This window comes from Hydractinia symbiolongicarpus, chromosome 3 (genome assembly GCF_029227915.1).
Source record: "Hydractinia symbiolongicarpus strain clone_291-10 chromosome 3, HSymV2.1, whole genome shotgun sequence".
Lineage (NCBI taxonomy): Eukaryota > Metazoa > Cnidaria > Hydrozoa > Anthoathecata > Hydractiniidae > Hydractinia > Hydractinia symbiolongicarpus.
Window position 1 is genome coordinate 22,977,937 of NC_079877.1, and position 20,249 is coordinate 22,998,185.

Consider the following 20,249-nt stretch of genomic DNA (forward strand, 5'->3'; position numbering starts at 1 on the left):
ATCTCTGCCTTAGTCATCGTAGCAATCTAACAAGGTTGATTTATGCCTCTCCTCTGAAATGTCCCGTTACACAAAGGCTAAACAGTGTATAGGACCATGAGTCTTGTACGAATCGCAGAGAAGTCCATGTGAGTGATAGAGTAGTTAATTTTTCACCCTGACTAAGACACACATTTTATAGGCATCGCAATGTTTAAATGATTTAAAAAAACAAAGCAACTTGTAAGCAACTGCAAGTCTAAAGTATTTATATGAAAAGAAGAAAAAAGCAGCTATTAAGCAGTAGTTTTTGAAAACTATATATGTTAAAGAAGTGAAGCAATTTTTATACGACGACACGTGAACGGGAGCTTGCCAACACGGGACATTTATATGGCAAGAATTAAGATAATTCTTATACCAATTTGGAGTGATTAATACCTAATTAGTCCAATTTTTTAACAAAGACGCTGCATTCTTACATCTTTGCAAATTGCCGTCTTATTTCGATCAACTTGGCATTCGAATGCTTACTTTTTAGCAGATAGAACATAAAATTAAGCATTTTTTGTGTACATATTAAAAGGGTAACAGCTTAAAACAGTCTGTAACAATCTGAAACAACCCAGACCAATCTAAAACAACCTACGATCTGCCTAGAACAAGATGGAACAACCAAATAACAATCTAGGACAAGCTAAACCAACCTGATAAATAGCTGACGACAAGCTTAAACTATCTGAAAACGTATGCAAAAAAAGGATAAACATTTTTAATTGCATCTACCAAATGTAAACGAGGTATGAAATTTCTAAATCATATGACTCTCTCTTACTTCAACCCGATTGTATATTAAATGAAAAATTAAGAAGGCTGTGTCTGCCATAACAACACTGCTGAAGTCAAGTTGAGCTGGGGATTTAAACACATGTTAAATGTCACTGCAAATTCAAGGAAAGAAAAAAAGTTTCTTAAAAATACAGTTTTTCTGATTGAGATTCAAGAAGCGTCTTTATATTTACAAGTAAGTAAAATTAGGTATAATGAGAAACTACATTCTATTATCTTACCAGATTTCTATTTCAATGATTCGTAAAATTTACAAATTATATAATTCTTAGCCAACTTATAGAAGATTCTCTACTTCAATACGACATGAAACATCCTGTTGACTTTCATAACAACATACGAACTTCCATCTTTTTCTTCAATTCTTTTGTAAAGACAAGCTGGCTTCTTTGATAAAACCAACTGGCTGCAACATATTGTAGATTCTTGTTGTGTGTTTGTTCTTCTTGTAGATAAGAACAGTCTTTTCTTGAAAGCGGAGAAAAGTGAAAAACAAAATGTACACATAATTGTTTTTTCACACGACTTGAATAACTTTTACCATGCGTGTAGAATAGCAACCAAATATCTCCAAGAGTCTCGATTTATAGATAACAGTGTCACAGTTGTGGCCAGTTTCTAGCTGCCTTATTGGAGTATTAATTATATCTTAATGACAACTACACTTTTATATCGGTTTCGTGACCCATCAACATCAATTATTTTGTTAACGCATCAATCAATCATCGCAATTTCATTCATGCAATGCTGATAGCTATTTAGCTTTTCTATTAAAGTACTTTATACATGTATGTGTTGCTAATTAAATAAGCCAAACTAATGAACGAAATTTCACTTAAGCTGAAAGTTATTATTTCGTCACATTCAATGTATAATTGCAATACAAAGCGTGTATGATCAAACATTGCACAACATTTAACCAAAACACCAAAAAATTCATTCTTTGTACAAGCCAAAAGTTTGAATTGATAAGCTATCAGGGAGACAACCTTTTAAACAATAAAAGTCAATTGATTTATAAATGCTTGCATAAAAACAAAGTTAATCTTTCTACACATGATTCAAAAGACTGGTAATGAATTTTGTAACGAACTTTATTGTAAACACTTGTTTTGCTGAGGATTTAAGTGTAAACGGCATAAAATTTTAAGTGTTCACTGTGTCTATATATACACACAGGGAAGAAACAAAGACAATTTTTCGATTCAATAGTATACTTTCATGTCATCGCAAATCCTCAGTTAATTGCAATGACATATAAACCGTAAGAAAATATAAAGTTGTCAAAAGACAATTTAATGGTATCTATATAAAAAAGTGACGTCGATCCCCCTATTCTTTAGTATAATTTAGAACCACAACTAAAATTTAACCATATCTTAGTAGAATTAATCAATAGAAGACACAATTTTCTATTGGCTAATAATATTTCTATTGACAAGAACCTCAAGTCCAGTGAGTCATTTAAAAATGACTTGTTGACAGCGCCGAGACTTTCCCTTTTTTGTTGTGCAATAATTTGAGTCCGTACATTCAATAAAATTTGGTATTTTTAAAGGAGAATATTACCATAACGAAAAGACTGGCGAGCTCTGTTATATAACTTTTTAGGCTTTATAATATAATTCTAACAACAGTCGGATCTCTAAAATAATTTAATTTTGATGTTTCGATTTTAAATCTTTTCCAACTTGGAAAAGCATGGTTCCTTTTTTAACTGTCAACCTGTAATAGTAATAGTCTTTGTTTTCGAGAAGGGAAACTGAAAAATGTATTGTAGCAAGTGGCATTATTAATGCTTTTGTGATGTTCTTTTAGTAAAGGAGGTCCGAATTTGTTCTCTAACTTCTCGTCTTATAACAGTAGACATTTAATGGCGAGAAGTTAATTAATAACTTGTAGGTGGATTCAGGTCATGATACAAAGGAAAAGCATCAACGATATGTGAAACTTAATAGATGCATAAATACTTTAAAGCTCCCCTCTAATGCAAAAGAAGACACATCACAGTGATTTCTGGAGTTGTCATAGCCGCGGTTTTAATCAAAATGCATTATTTTTTTTATTTTACTCTATTTAGGGTATAATATAAAGTTTTATCAATTATATACAAATTCCTCGTCCTCGACAGATCGAGTTATCTTTAAACAAACTGATATCACATCTTCTAATTCAAAACAAGATGGAAGTTTCTGTTCACTTTCATAACAACATGAGAACTTCCCACTTCTTCTGCAAGTCGTTTGTAAAGACATAAAGGTTTCTTTTATAAAACCAATCGACTCCAATATGTTGGCTCTTGTCGTATGTGGATTCTTCTACAACATGCAAATAACCGAAATAGCACTGAAATGCACCCCAAAATAGACTATAGATTTACTTGAAGTTGAATTTAACGAAAATATGTGTTTATATACGTTTCTAGGTCTCAATTGCGCTGGTACTAGAACAAATATTGACTATGTCGAACTGATGAATTAAAAATGATGCCACATCATTTACGTGGGAAGTCCTAGCTTTGTCGCCTATTCTCTAACCATAATTAATAATACCGTTTAAATGACATGTACATTAATTTGTGTGGGTTGATTATGTCGCTTTAAAATTCAAGCTTAGTTGTAATTGCTCACTATCACAACGATGATTCTGGTGTGCATACTTACGAGAGGAAACACGGAATAACAATAAGACTTCCTCTGCAGGTGGTCGTTCAGTTTTCACTGTCAAAACAACGTAAGCATAATGCTTTTACAAACCATAGTGGTACACAGACTTAAATTAAAGAAAAAACTACTATTGCTTTTATCAAAACAAAAGAAGAAACGGTTTTTGGATAAGAGAAATAGTCGCGAGGGATGATGGTGAAATGAGGTCTTAACATTCCCTACAAAATCAAACTTTTCAGCTACTCCTCACCACGCAATTCTGACCGCATCCTTTTCTATAAAAACCTTTTCTGCTTTATGAAATATGCAAGGAAACACCTTATTTCTTCTGCTAAAAGTTCCTCTTCTGACAGCAAAAGGGACGCATTTCTATAACCTTTTTCGGTCTGGGGTTTTTTGAAATTCCCTTCAATGGCTCGTTTTATTTCGGTATTACGCCACGTAGCGAAAATAAAAAAACCCATAAAGATTCCAATAGAAAAAAATGCTTATAACAAATAAAGAACACTTAAAACCAACTGTAGAACTTCATTCAATTCTTCATTTTATGCAGATCTGCAATAAGAATTTGAAAAGTTTCAAGGTTTTGAAGGAAAAATTGGGAATATCAGTGTTGTTACTTTTGTGTGAAGAATATTTAAATTGACTTGAGAAAAACACTGAATTCAGACGAGCTATAAGGCTCTTTTTTACCGTAATTTTATTCGCACCCGTTTAGTCATTTCTCATTGTTGTTGAATAAATCATTGAAAAATGATCATTGATGAACAGTTTTATAGTTTATTTTAGCCTTAACGAAGTGATTCACTTCTTTTAGAACCAGACGTATGTGCGACGTCGTGTGCCTATTGGGCATGGTCTGAAATCATATACAGTGGAACCTCTATTAACGGTCAACTCCATACATCGATCACCTCCTGATAAGCGGCCAGAAAGAAAATCCCTGCCGAATTCATGGTCAAACTCTTATAAAAAACCCTTCATACATCGGTCACCTTCAATCAACGGCCAAACGGCCACTTTTTATTATCCCAATTTCTAATTCCACCTCTATTAACGGTCAAAAAAAAATCTTTATGCAAGCAAATGAAAGGAGAAATAAAAACAATTGTTTTTTTATTTACAATAGGTATATTTCTTCATAATATATATGTTTGGAATTTTCTACCGAGGTCAGTAGCATGTGAAAGGATCTTTTTCGTAACTTTCTCTAGCCACTTTAACGCGTTCACATGTCCCCTTGCTTAATATGTTATCACTTAGTAAGTGCTTTGAATCTTGTCACACTACGACTTGAAGCATTTAGGCTAAAAAATGTTTCACAAAAAAAGCAACAGATTATTTGAGTAATAAGTTGTAACAAGATTGTAGATTGTACTGATAAGATACATGTATTTACTTGTGTTTATTCTGATCATGAATCATTCTTTGAGCCCCTCCCACCTCTCCCGACCAGACTTTTTGATAAAAAAAGGATATTCATATAAAACCTCCATATATCAGTCACCTCTAATGCAACGGGCACTAAGTTGGGTCCCCCAAAGTGGCCGCTATTAGAGGTTCCACTGTAACATAATTGGCACATAATCCACAAGAAAAAATTTAGAAAACAAACATAAAATAAAGGTGACTTGTATTAATTTTTCAAATAATGTTAAGAAGTGCTATTCCCTTAAAAGTAAACAAAACACCTTTTAACTTTTTCTGTTATATCGTTCTTTTAACAAACACTACATATCAGGTTTTTACCATTAGACTTTATACAAACTAGACATGCTAATTTAAAGGATAAAACACTTTGTTATGCACTCTCTTCTTACCAGCAAGTGACATGTATACCCCAACAAAAAACAAGTTCTCTGAAAGATCAAGTTGTTGATTCATTACAATAGGTTGGTTCCTCATACTCAAGATTTCCAAAAAAAAATGAAGCTTAACCAGCAGCTGTATTGAGAACAGTTAAAGTAACGAAAAAGTAAAGAAATTAAAAAACCTGTTGATGCTATGATGAAATTGTTGAAAGATGCGCTATTTTGTTTAGATGGAAATTGTAAATATGAAATGCCAAAGTATGAAAGGCAGAGTGCTGTGAACGAAACAGAGTTGAAAGGTTCTTAGACAATGGAGATGTTAAAGGACGACTTATCGTGTGTAAATGAAAATTGCGAATGTGTAAGACCAAAAAAGAAAACAACAATACGACAAAGAAGTATGCGGAAAACGCAAAATTTGATAGTTTTGTACTGAATACGATTTCGCAAAATTAGAACAGAACGTAACGATCCAGACTATGATTTTTGTCCAAACAAAATAAACAAGACTCCGCGTTCGGTTTGAAACCACACATGTCCAAAAAAATAATTTAACGCACGCGTTCCTGTCATAAATCAAAACAAGAAGACATGCGTCTTTAACATCCGCGCTTTGAGAAAAATCAAATGGTCATACGTACGCAATTCGCTGGGTCGAGAGTGCGCGGCATGTAATATAAAATTTATTATGTATTATTACGTGGAATAAATTCAAATGACGTCATGATAACTACAGTAAAATCAGGCAAAGGAAGTGTCGAATAATGCACATCATCAACATGCGCAACGCGTACATACATCAATAACAAAGTCACAACCTCAAGCATCACAAAATGAAGGGTGGAAAACATATACTCGCCCAAAAATCCTCTTAACATTAGTCAAACGCGAAAATCCAAAATCCAAGACCTAAGCAACGAGGAGGAATCAGGGGAAAACTATAATTACTGTGTCAACACGTGAGCGAAACGCACACAGTTGAAACCCGAAATGAGAAACACGATACTATACTTTTAAATTGGTTTACGAATAAAAATTCACTTAATTTAGCTCTGTTTTAGAACTTCATTTTCCTTTGCAGCGCCTTGTCGGTATGATATAACTAGACCATTAATATTTAACCAAAAGGGCTGTTCTACAGCCATGTGTTGGGTAATTTGTTTACTTCTAATTTAGTATTCTTCCTGATTGACAGTTGGAAGAGCACTAAAATAAACCTCGTTTGGAAAAACGATTCTCTATAAACCTCTGTCAATCAGGGTTTTTAAGATTTCGGATTACATCCGAGATCTTATTAAAACCGGCGGTCTTTTTCTTCTTCTTCTTCTTCTTCATCGACCGATTTTTTAACCGATTGCCGTAACGTCACGACTTTTGAAGTTCGACTTGACCCCGCGACTCAGCTCTACTCCAGCTGTGTGCGTATCTTGATATTCGTTAAATTGGGAAAAGAATTTGATCACAAATATTGTTATAGACTGTTATTTTAATATTATAATGAGCTATGCTAGATACTCCTTCAAATTTTCGTTTCCAGTTATGTTTTCAACCAGGCGGATTTTGTTCAACTAAACCGAGTTCTAGGGGTTATAAGGTACGAGTCGTTTCTTTCGAGATACAGGGTTCAAGGAGACTATATTTGTTATACTCTAAGGTCTCCACCAAGCTGCAAATCAAAATTTTTTTGAAGAGAGAGGAAAATTGTTTGGGTTAGTATAATAACTGCCTAAATTCCAGTTCTATCAACGTTTAAGATATTCTCTTCATTGTGTCTATGTTTTCACATATTAAGATGAAAATATCATCACGTTTTCTAGCCATGTGTAAATCTGAAACAAGCCGATTTCAAGATTTTAGCTAGCTCTCCAGGCATATCAATCAAATTTAATTCTTTGTTTACAACAAAAAAGAGTAATCTGAACCAGAAAAGCCGCCATTTCTAATTAACCGTGCCTGTAGAAAACTGGGTTCTAGTTTAATTACGGCCACAAAAGGATCAAAACAATGCTTCTATTGTTATAGCGCTCTCTTTTCCAGACTATCTCTTTTTCTTATGACTATGTTTCAATGCAGCATCCTGCTGATTCAGCTAGCTGTAGCTAGCCTTTTTTATTCTTATTATATTAAAGTTTGGTATTTTTATTATTATTTATTGTCATGTTGGGGTTGTAGCTCTTCTAGCTAGCCCTTTAGCTACTTCTGGCAGAAGAGTAAAAGTAGCCAAATGCAGTTTGGCTAGCTACAACAGAATTCTTAATCAATATTTCTTATGCTAAGTGCAGTTAGTAGGTAGCGACACCTTTTATTACTGTCATGAAAACTTACTCTGCAAAATAGAATTGATTGTGATTTTTTTAGCTGGACAGGGTAACGACAGGCTGTTTTTCCCGTGCTCTTATTTAAACCAAAGCTGCAATAAAGTATTTTTGAAAAGGGTATTATACCTAAAAGCATTGACGACACAGTTTACCCGTACTAAGCGCTCCCATGTTAATGATGGCTGTTTCCTGAGTTTGTGTTTATCCCAAGTTACGATAAAGTTTTTTTTCAAAAAAGGGTGTTATGCCTATATGGATATGTGTCATTGTTTGCCTGTACTAATCCCTCAGCCCGGAGTAACATTAATTTTTGAACTTTTAGCGGGAACGTTCTCTGAAAATAAAAAAAAGATGGCTAACTATTTAACAGCGTAGCGACGAGTTGTAAACTGTGTTTTTATTTTAGCTAAAGTTGTAAAAAGTTATTTTATGAAAAATATATTACACCGGAAGGACCATAATATTGTGCGCCTATTGTTTTCAAAATATATTACACCGGAAACACCATAATGTTCTGCGCCTCACTAAATTTATGACATACTATGTGTGACACAGTTTACAGTTCTTATTAATCGCTTTTTCAGGCATTCAACACCAGGTAACACAGTTACTTGTGCCTTAACCTGGCGTTTTGACTCCGGGTTCCCTGGCTAGTCTAAATGTTAATACCACGGAATCCCATTTTGGATTGAGTCTCTATTGGTAATTTAACCTTTTTGTTTCTTTCGCCTACTTCTATTTCTTTTTTTGTTTTTAAACTTGAAGGATCCAACTTTATGGTCAAATCTTAGATATCTTAAACTGGATAAAGATTTTAGTCATGTCACAGGTAAAATAAAACATTTCCAAAATATCGCTACACCAGAAGCAAATATTTAATAAATTGACATGCTAAATCATCTTCATTTCTTTCTTATGAATGTTAAGTGTAGTGCAGTATTGTATTGTTCAAGTAATAATTTTTACAAATCACTTTCTGTATATTTGTACTACATGACACATTTTGCAAGTTCAAGATAATACCACGGGATAATACCTATTTCAAATAACGGAACAACATTGTAGAAGTTCTGTACAAAACAAGCTACTGGCGACCTAGGTATAGGGAACAAAATAATACACGAACAAGAATCCGAAATCTTTTAGCCTGCAAGGGCTTTTCATTTTTATTTTGATTCGTTTATTTTCAGTCCAATGAAATCATGTGGTATGTATCTCTCATATAGTTTAAGTCCAAATAAGTTACACAAGGATTTTAAGAACGGTTCTTTGTAAAACTTTCTTTATCGAATTTTTCCATTTCTTTTATACGCAACTATTTCTGCTCTATTTTTTTCAATTTCTGGGTCATTTGACTTCCTGTAGGACCTATGCCAATGCTTCTTTATGGCTCATTTGAAAGTCTTTTATTTCTTACAGGTATGTCAGGTAAATACTGATTTTGCTTTTACTAAATTACTGCATCTCAATTTCTTTCGTTAAGATCTAATTGTTTGAAATTCCACCCTTTAGAATCCATTTTTATCTGACAAGGAGACTCCTCACGTGAAATGAAATAAATGTTTTGACTTGTCTTTTTCCTCATGTTAAAAAAGGCTTTAGTAGATAAAATTTGGCACCCTGAAGTTGAAAAAAATGAAAAATTTTTTTCTAAAAATAGACTTTAGAGCCGGGGGTTCCGTAATAAAGGAAAAATCTGAATTATAGTCTGCAGATGATAGGTTAAAATCTATTTTATTCCACTTATTTCTTCAACCTTCAATTTAATAAAAAAAATAGAAATCTTGTTATGATGAGTGTAAAAAAAACTGTTTTTTCCCAGGGGGAGGGGGGTTAAAAATTGAAAAAACTGTTTTTAAGAAAAGAAAATCAGAAATTCAAAAGATTCAAAATCTATTACACTCATAACATAGATAAAGTCAGTCAAACTACACATAACTTCAAAATTTCAAAATTTTTGGTCGGCCAAAACTGAGAATATCCAGTTTAAAAACTAAAAAATATAATATTTTGTCAAATTTTCGTGTGATTAGGCTCAAATTTTGACGGTAGGTTTCTGAAATTGACCTGACACTGATGTGATAAAGTGGAAATTTGAAACTGCTAGTAAATTCATACTATAGGGGTTGCCAATTTTGATAGACTATGCGCCCAAAAGCGTTTTTCGGTTAAATAAAGTTGCTTAAATGAAAAATGTATACTAAGACATAAAGATATATACATCACAACAACAATAAATGCCAGTTGAAATAAATTAGCTATTAAACCCATCTAGATAATTCTATCAATGACTTTTCTCATTAAAATTGTTCATCATGGGTATATCATTGTCATTGACAAATGTAATTTTCACTTTTTTGATTTTATTCTTGGTAACGACACATGCTATTTTTCTCATTTCTTCATTCGTTGGATGGCTTACATTCTGTTTGGTTAATTTTGAATTTGATTTTTTTTTGATTTAATTGAAAGAGTTATATCTTTAGGTTGATCAGACAGTCCATAGCTACCTGTCTGGTAGCTAGACTTTTGCTTCTTTGTTAGTTTGTCCTGTTTAGTCTTTTTTATAGCTCGCAGTTGTCTCCTTCTAACTCTAGCTTTTTCGAGATTCTTCATTGCTTTAAATTTAATGCGCATACTATCTTTCTTTCTCAAAGTGACAAATGTATTTCTTGATGAGACTGTTGATATGGTAGAGGATAATTCTGCCCCACTACCAGCACCATTGTATTTTTAACATTGCATTACTGTGGTGTGAATAGTATATTTTGTATAGCCAAGTACACCAACAAAGAAGTACGGAAACAGACTTATTTTGAATTTTAGAATAATTTCATCCTAATTTCATCCTTTTTAAATATATCCGGCGACAGTACATCTAATCTAATTTTATATTAACGTGCCTCACTAAGACTGTGGGTACACATTCATTTTTAAATAAAAAACAATGACGTCATTGTTGTTGTTTTGTTTTGTTTGGTTTAAAGCCTTTTAAGGACATAGCGTATCCGTGCTGGGACGTGATAAATACGGATTGAATTAAATTATGGTTTTAAGAAAACAAGTTTCAGTATAAGGCTTGGTTTCCATTGCGCGCTAATGCAGCGATAATTCTGGTGGGCATATATGCGTTAAGTAATACTTGAAAGTTTTTATAGTAAAAACGTCAAAACATACCTGCTGTAACGTTAACGCTCTGTTAGCGCTCTAAAAATATTAAGAACTTTTGATTTTGATTTTATCGTTAACGCGATTCTCTGCAAGTTCCAAAGGATGCCGATAAAAAATGTTCTGAAAATAACGAATATGTTTTAAAACATAACATGGATTGTCTCTTTAACAAAGGTTCTTGGTATAGCTGATAATATACTGAAAAAAATTTTTTTACATAGCTAATCAGAGTTAGATGCGGTATCGTAATCTCTCATCCGTGTACCCCACTCAATTGTCACACATGGCACCTTTGTCATCAATATATTTAATGTTTCTCTGGCACTTTCTTCCGATTGATGCTCAATACAAGGATACCAGTAATATCCGGGATTGGGATTATAATGATGAATCTTTGCAACTTTCATTCGACCGGAGCAACTCATACATGGTCGCCTTTTTCCATAAATGGAAAATTTCATTTCTCTCCAGGAATTCTTTTTTATCTTGTCAGCTGCGTCGCATAAAATCTCTTCAGCATGTCTTTCTTTATCATAAGAACCGTTGCAACATAGCAAGTACAATTTATTCATTTCAAAAGTGTTGTCTAAACTGTCAACAACGATTGGAGGTTGATCCAACACTTTGGCAAGAGTCTTGTTCTCTGGATTATGTATACGTGATTTCAATTTTTTACTGTATCGTTTCGAACGATGCATACTCCACCTGATGTCGCTACTGTAATTAATTTGTATTAATTCCAATACCGATTTTACCGAAGATGTATTTTCTTTAATCTTTTGAAGCGTGTCGTCATCTGTAGGATTAAAGGCTATAAAAAGCATTAAATATTTTTCGTTTTTTACCAGCATCACTTGAACTTCGGTCAAATTTATTTTCTTTCGATTGTTTAACAGATAAAACAAGAAGCCCTGGGGGCTCTAAGAATTTCCGCTCGCTACCAAAACATTTGATGGCAACCTGCTAATTCGTTGTGTTATCATGCCAAACATTCGAAGAGGTTTGTTGCATGAAGCTCTGAAGTTAAACCACACAAGTGACATTATATCTTACAACAAACGCAAACAAAACAAAACGTGTCATAATAAATTCACATTTAAAAGAAATTGCTAACAAAAAATACAGCCTATCATTCATGGTTAAAAGTCTTGCGATTGAAACGTTTATGCTCTTAAACGGCATTTAGTTGACAAAAAATCAAAATTTTGATGTGACCATCATGTTCAGCATACTTTTTTTGTTAACTGTGCCAATTTTTGTCGAAAATAAAGTAGTTTTAATTTTTAGACAAATTTTGGCTTGAAGTGACATTTACGTGAACAAAAATCCAAGTTTTGTATAGCCATCATTTTCAGCATACTTTATTTGTTAACTGTGCCAAATTTGGCTGAAAATGAAGTGGTTTTAATTTTTAGACCAATTTTGGCCTAAAATGACATTTAGGTGACACAAATCAAAATTTTGATGTCCCATCATGTTCAGCATACCTTTTTTGTTAACTTTGCTAATTTTTGTTGAAAGTGAAGTAGTTTTAATTTTTGGACCAATTTTGCCCTAAAATGACATTTAAGGTGGCAAAATCAAAATTTTAATGTCACCATCATGTTCAGCATACCTTTTTTGTTAACTGTGCTAAGTTTTGTTGAAAATAAAGTAGTTTTAATTTTTGGACCAATTTTGGCCTAAAATGACATTTAAGGTGGCAAAAATCAAAATTTTAATGTCACCATCATGTTCGGTATACTTTATTTGTTAACTATGCTAAATTTTGTTAAAAATAAAGTAGTTTTAATCTTTGGACTAATTTTGGCCTAAAATCACCATCATGTTCAGCAAACTTTTTTTTTAACTGTACCAAATTTTGTCAAAAATAAATTAGTTTTAATTTTTGGACTAATTTTGGCCTAAAATTACATTTAGGTGACAAAAATAATGTCACCATTATGTTCAGCATACTTTTTTTGTTAACTGTGTCAAATTTTCTCGAAAACAAAAACCAACTTGGCCTGAAACGTCATTTGGATGACTTCCAAGTACTTAGGAAGTTTGGGTACGAAGTTTAAATCTGTAACGTTACAATTGACCATTTGGGACAGGGTTAGTTAGTTAGTCAGTTATTCCAATACTATCCTCTCAGAGGAACGTGAAATCCCAGGGTCGATTTTTTCTCAAAAAATGTTCCGAAAGAAAAAAACGACGGTTTTAAAGAATTTCCTACGCCATCGGGCGCGGAAATTCAATAACTGAGTAGCTATCTGTCGAAGTATCTGCGCTCTACTATTTGGTGGCGCGCTTTTCTCTCGCAAAATGTGACACCCTGCTCTTGCCTTCGCTTCGCGTCCACTCGGATGTGAAACAGAAGGTAATGACAAGGCTTTACCCCAGCAGAGTCTTTCATCTTTACTAGCCAGGGATATATGTTTAAGATTCAAACTGAGCTTCTTAATTGCTGACAAAAGACTTTCCCTTTGACCATTACTAAGTATATTGATATTTGTTTTTTGCAGAACAAACAATGCTAACTCGAGTTGTTTGTGCTGTATTAAGTGATACAACGCGGATCCTTTATTTGTATAGTTTGTCGGTGGGACATCTTTATCATAAAAAAATTCTTTGTACAATTTCCTAAATTCCTTAGGCGTTACTTCATCATTCGGTATTCTAAAATTTGTTAGGATTGACAAAACATCCTCTCCATATGCGCTGATACTATACTTCAAGTCATTATTGAAATAGTCTTCAGTTATAAGATCTCGTATTCCGTGAAAGATGTAAAATATTGTATCAATGGGAGAATAAAAGGCAGTATATAAAAGTATATTATTATAAACTTCATCTTGAAAAAAGGCAGGATGCAACAAAAGTTCCGCAATTAATCTATTATTTTCTGTCTCTTTAAAGTCGTTACCCGATTTTAAAAGATATTTCACAAATAATCCGACTTGCTTTTCCTCTTTTTGAAATAATGAAACTAATCGCGAAACATCTTCTTTAACAACATATTTCTCCAGTACATCTTCTAGGTAATTCTGTCTCATATGTTTATACAAAATGGCTACAGCATTTATGTTTTTTTTTCTTAACGGCTATTCCTAAAGCTGATGTACCATTTGAGTATAGAGGAAGTACTTTCATCTCCAATGCCAGGTGTTTTAACACATTCACGTCCTCATTTAAGATTGCAGAATCATAAATATCAACACCATTATTACTTTGTGTGTTTGCAATGTCCTGACCGTCACATTTATCCATTAGCATTTCAAACTCATCCAAAGTTGCCCATTTAGCTGCAATCGACAAAATATTTTCATTGTTCCAGGTGAAATTGTCAAGTATTTCTTTTACGGGATGGGCATCTAACATTGTCAAAAATGTTGCGTCATTCTGGCAACTATTTTTATTATGGTTTAATTTATGACAATTCAAGTCGAAGCATATTGAACGAATATCCATTTTCTTTTGTAACCTGAAAGAGAGTATACAAGCGTTATGGCCTAAACCTGACATAGGAATACACATATTGCAGTGAATACCCTGTTTAAAAGAGGTAGTTACCACACAGAGGCACTATAATGCATTGTGTAAAAAATCTTCAGTCCTAAATCCTTCATTGTATTTCTATAATAATAGCTGTATTTTGTTTGTTTAAAATAGTTGCACTGCAGATTTATTTCTAACTCCCCGAGCAGTAATTTATCACTTAATGCTTACAAACAGACAACGATGGAGGTAATAGCGGTGCAAAAAATCTGCATGACCATTTTTACATTGCAACTGCCGTTAAAGTCATGCTACAGACACATTAAATCGATTTATAATGGACTGACTTCCAACAACATCAGAAGCTTTCAACAGAATGGCAAAATTCGATCTAGCATTGAAGTAAAGGGGTTTTTAGCAGATTTGCACAAATTTGGAGCGTCTGATGACGTCACAGAAAAAAATTGTTATAAGCAAACGTGTATTGCTACCCTTTTGTTTCTTTCATGACATACTATAACTTTGCCAAGTGTAATGAATACATTATTAATCATATTCTTTTGACGCTGATAAGATAACTGTTTTCTTATACTACCTTTTATGAAAAAAGCAATAAAGTCAAAATGCAACAAACATTTATTTATCGCTATGTGATCTTCTTCTTACCTCAAAAATTTTTTTTATTTAACTTTACCGTATTTACAAACTAAAACTGCATATCTCATATATATTTTCACCATACGGGGGTGATCATTATGGTGTATAAATAATATGATGTATAGATTAACTTTTTTTAACATCTTAAAACTTAATTCTTCTCCATGTAAACATATCGGTTTCAAAGAGACAAAGAAATTGTTTTTAGTTTTAAGAGTCTTAAAACCATTTTATTGTCCGTGTGAACACAGCTTTAAAGCGATCTAAGATATGTTTTAAAAGAATTACCCCCGTTAACTACTGCATGTTTAATTTACAGTTCCTAGAAAAATAAAAACACGATGAATCATGTGACTTTGAGTGAATCGTACATTCACCGCGTCTCCCAACAAGTTTTAACAAGAAAACACTCGTTCCCAGTGAATTTTTGATCAACGTCGTTACCAGGGCATACTGCTTTTTTATTTAGCGTTAGGTAATAACTGCTCAGGGACCAAGAGAATATAAAGGATATGCAAGACAAATGTTTTTTCGGAGTTTTTCTTAAATTTGCAAACTTTAAAAAACTTTCATGGATACCGATTCTGTTGATGCGCAGGAAATTTCTTGTTACGCACATTGTAACAAGCTGAAACTGAAAGTGTAAACAAACAAACATCTTTTGCGAAGAAAAAACACAATCCTGAGAATTTATTATTTGATTATTTATTTATTTATTTATTATTTATTATTTCAACATATTACAACGCAATAGCGTGAGCGTTTACAAGCTCGTTTTGTAAGTTTTGGTGACATTAATAGCCTGGGTATATTCCGAAAATTTTCTCAATTTTTGGCTGATTACGAATGTGGCGCATGGCCTTGTGGTTACAACGTTCTTTTCGTAATCACAGGGTGCGTGATTCGGTCCACAGCGCGGGCATGTTTAGCAAGTGTTTATATAATTGCAGAGGATCGAAATTCATAAAAAATAACCAATCAGAAACAAGCTGATAATAACAATGTTTGTGATTGGTAAATCGAAGAAACCAAGGTGCTTCAAAAATGTAACATCCCTACCCTGCAGGTACAGAGCGCAGAAGAAGAGTTGGATGGACAGCTCTCTTTTTGAAGAGTGGGTGCGAGAAATCAATGCAATGTTTCTAAAAGAAGGTCGAAAGATAGTCTTGATCATCGATAATTGTCCCGCTCACCCTGATGTCGGTGGACTGTCCAACATTAAATTGATTTTCTTACCTCCAAATACAACTTCTGTGTCACAACCGATGGACCAAGGTGTCATAAGATGTCTTAAGTCTCTTTATCGCCAAAAATTGGTCAACATGATGATTCAAAACCTAGAAAAAGGCAAAGATCTTCCAAAAGTTTCAATTCTGCGTGCTCTTCAAATACTTGTTTCGTCGTGGGACAAAGTGAAGAAAGAAACCATCGTAAATTGCTTCAAGAAATCAAAGATTTCCAAGAAAGCTCAACAGAATGCAACTGATGATATTGATGATCCATTTAAACAACTGGAGAAAGATCTCACACAACTGCGTGCCATTGACAATACCATTATTCCTGCTGATCTCTCGGCCCGTGATGTTGTCGATATTGACCAAGATTTGACCACAATCGAAAATCCCGTGACTGATGAAGAAATCCTTGAGTCGGTACGGCCAAGTACAGATGAGAATGACGAGGAGCATGATGAAAATGCCGATGTCATCGAGGTGTTTGATGAGCCAGTGAGCAAGCCAACAAAATCAGAAATAAACACTGCAGTGGAGACTTTACAAAATGCTTGTCTATTCACTGATGATGGAAATGACATGCAACGCCTCCTGCTTCGCTTTGAAGATTTGTTTCTTAAAAGTGAAATGAAAAACAAGAAGCAAACTAGTATTTTGAGCTTTTTCGATCAAAAATAATGTATGTAATTGTAATCAACAATAAGTATACATGTACGCAAAATGCTGTTTTCTTTATTATCCATTTCCCTTTCTTGACCAAACAGTTCCTTCAAGTACCCTTAATTCAGGTGAATTTTAATTTTAAAAGCTTGCCCACAGATACTTATGACCGAACTACTGACCCTTGCCCTTTTCTGAAAATTTCAAAAAATTTCGAAAAACTCGTTATCTCGAACTTTTCATGAAATACGCTCGTTATGTCGAACCTCCGCTATCTCGAACGCTTGCTATCTCGAACTTTTCTTTCGGTCCTTCGGGAGTTCGAGATAACGAGCGTCGACTGTAAACAGAAAAAATCCCACAAAAAGTGCATATGTAGGAAGGCTTTATTTATATTTTTATATCAGAACAATAACAACAAGTATATAAAATATATTAAAAATCAACAAAAAGGTTATATCTATACTATATGTAAGTGTCACGTACAATTCGTCAAAAATAAGTCTAAAAAATAGCAAGTCAAACAATGTTTCTACATGGTCCAGTTATGGCTATGGTTGTAATGGATATAAAAACACGACTGGTGTCAACACATGTCAGCAGTATACTCTCTTAACATAATATCTCAAAATTCTTGCCATTTTAACTGCCAAATAAAACCATGGCTCTTTCTTATCCGAATTGTATCAATTTAGCACCATTCACGGGAACTATTTTGACGTTACGCTAGAGTTTTAAAACCAAAACATCATAAAGTCTTGTCAAAGGCTCTCTCCTAAATCTGGTACTCTCTTTATTATTCTCATTTCATGTTGATAAACAATCATCATCGTCATCATCACTAACATTCGGGAAGCGTCTATTGCCAGAAGCTTTGAATGTACAAAAGTAAACGTACAAGGCTGTGGTGAACGTTGACAAGTTGGTCACTTTTTTTCAGCCACAAAAAGTAACCAGCGGCTAGCTATTCCACTTATTCCCTGTTATTATAAAATGTCTTGCTTACTCAAATAAAAAACAAAACTTAGGCGATAACAAAGTTTTTTTAAATTTATGGACACTTTATCCAGGTACAACAATACCATATAATACAATTGGCTGTGTGTTTTTTACTCTAAAATTAATGGAATTAAAAATAAACGCCGTATCTTATGGCGTAGTTATTGCGTTCATTCAGTCAAAGCCACACGATTGCTTTTTTCTGCACTTACAAGCGACATGCAGGCCTCTGTAAATAATTGAGTGTAAATGGCTATGACATTCTTACATGGACATATGTGCATATGTAAGAAAATGTCATAGCCACACAACTTGAATACATGTAATGTTGGATATGAGCAGAATGGTGAAAATATAGTATATCACATCAAACGTAGTGGGTGCAAATGACCCGTTCTCTCATAGATACAACCATAGGCTCTTTTTACTTGTCACGGCCACCTCGCCGTGGAGAGGAGGTTAGATAATAGTTTAAACTTAAAAATTACTTCCCTTGTGGTGTATTTTGTAAAAAGATAACATCCAATAAAAACAATGGCGGATGAATTCATTCAATAATATTTAAAACTGCTGTTTTTTTTTAAGAAACTTTTCCATAGTTTAAAGAATCTTTTTAGCAACTCAAGTATGAGTTCAAAATTCAAGTTGCTCATAAAAAAATCCTTGTGAAGATTTAGAACCTGGTCTTTTAAAAATCTAGAACAGAAAGTTTTAAATTTAATAGAATTCACAAACGAGTAATGAGAGATGACGAGGAATTACAATAAATTCTACTAATATTTAAGAGGATTAAACATTCACGATCACATGAGCGTGGTTAGCCGGACTGGCTCGGTTTGCCGGGTTGGAATCAGCTCGCTATCAAATAAAATTTCCGGCTTGGGCTAACAAATAGTTACATAAAAAGTGTGAATTTTTCAACAAGTTTTGTACATAAATGTATTGTTCTTAATGTATAAAAAATATGTTTTAAATATTTTTATTACTGTACAGAAGACATGTAATTTCTTCAATTGAAAAAGCCTTATCATGCACAAAAATAGAATAGTCAGCTCGGTTTGCCTGGCTGGAGCTATCGCATAGATTTTTCCGCCCGCTTTGCCGGGATCGCTTTGACAAAGCGGGATCCCGGTTAGCCGGGCCAGTTCGCTTCTCATATGATAACAAGTTGTGTTTTATAAGAGTTAATGAAGATGAGATCTCGGTCAATCCAGCTAGCCCAGCTAAAGACTCGTTTCGTTTATCCGAGTCATTTCTGTTAAAAGCATAATCATAATTCAAGCCCTCGGGCAAATACTTTTATAATTCATGTAAATACTTTCATAATTCATGTTATGTGTTATATCAGTAAAATCAGTGAAAATAGCATCTTGAATGACTCAAGATTATCAATTTGCCACATGTGTTACGTCAAAATAGCGAAATTAATAAGCAAGCAATTTTCGATAAAAATCGGGGCTGCCCATTCGGGGATAATATTTAAATAATTAACAATAGCAGTGTTGAATAAAAATCTCCTGACTGGAAAAGTTTCCAAAAAGTGATAATGCGCGGTGGGTGTATGCTGGGTGGTTTTGGGGGAAACACTACTGAAGAGTAACTATTCTTTTTCTGTTAACATATGCTCTTGCTCTATTGAATTAAAAAATTGAGCACGCAGTGTTGTTATTTGATATTGCTACGCGCAGACATTTTTAACATATCGTATACAGGTATTAATATAAGAGATTTAATAACCAATCATATAACGATGTCGATTTTTCATTAGAAAATAGTGATCGCACCATACTTTAAATTCCAACCAACGCACATGAGAGATGAATGTCAAGAAAAACTTAAAAGATGTTTCTCCTTCTCTATTCTCTCATATCGGTATTTCGCGCATCCTTTTCACACACTTACTACTCGAATAGCAAAAGTGTTAACTTCAGTGTTACTTGGATTGGCTTTCGTGTCGTCAGAAATTTTGCATTAAGAATTAGAACATACCAATAAAACCATTCATGGCGAATCATCTTAACTCTAATGATCGTAATAATCCTTCATAATGACTAACACAGCATATTCTAGAAAAACTAAATACTTTTTATCATTGATGATATGTTTTTGGTAGTGTATACAACGGTTAATCACGGATTTTTTTATCTGTTTTCCTTATCTGATTCTAAGCGTTGAACTTCAGGATTTTAGTGCCTTCGTTTAGCTTAATTCATAGAGCATTGTCATGCAGTATCTATAACCTTGGAGGAAAGAAAGCTATAACTAATTCGTTCAAGTAAAAAGTACCGGAAACTAGCCTTTACATGAAAAGTAATTATTTTAGTATTACCAATACTATTAAGTCACTTAATCGCGTCTTATTAATTTTAGCAGTTTTTTAATTAACTCTCAAAGAAGGAAGGGTAATGCGCTAATATATATATATTT

General features: G+C 33.5%; 2 protein-coding genes across 2 annotated transcripts; one reads left to right on the forward strand and one right to left on the reverse strand.

Moving 5' to 3' along the window:
• Nucleotides 1-9,805: 9,805 nt before the first annotated feature.
• LOC130636283 (uncharacterized) lies at nt 9,806-15,028 on the reverse strand. Its single transcript, XM_057445950.1, has 2 exons — nt 14,870-15,028; nt 9,806-14,260 (listed from the first exon to the last, which is right to left on the reverse strand). The coding sequence occupies exon 2, from the start codon at nt 13,830-13,832 to the stop codon at nt 12,963-12,965; it is 870 nt and encodes a 289-aa protein (XP_057301933.1). The 5' UTR covers nt 13,833-14,260; nt 14,870-15,028; the 3' UTR covers nt 9,806-12,962.
• Nucleotides 15,029-15,932: 904 nt separating this feature from the next.
• Nucleotides 15,933-16,841, forward strand: LOC130636956 (tigger transposable element-derived protein 6-like). The gene has a single exon (XM_057446807.1). The coding sequence runs from the start codon at nt 15,933-15,935 to the stop codon at nt 16,839-16,841; it is 909 nt and encodes a 302-aa protein (XP_057302790.1).
• Nucleotides 16,842-20,249: the final 3,408 nt, after the last annotated feature.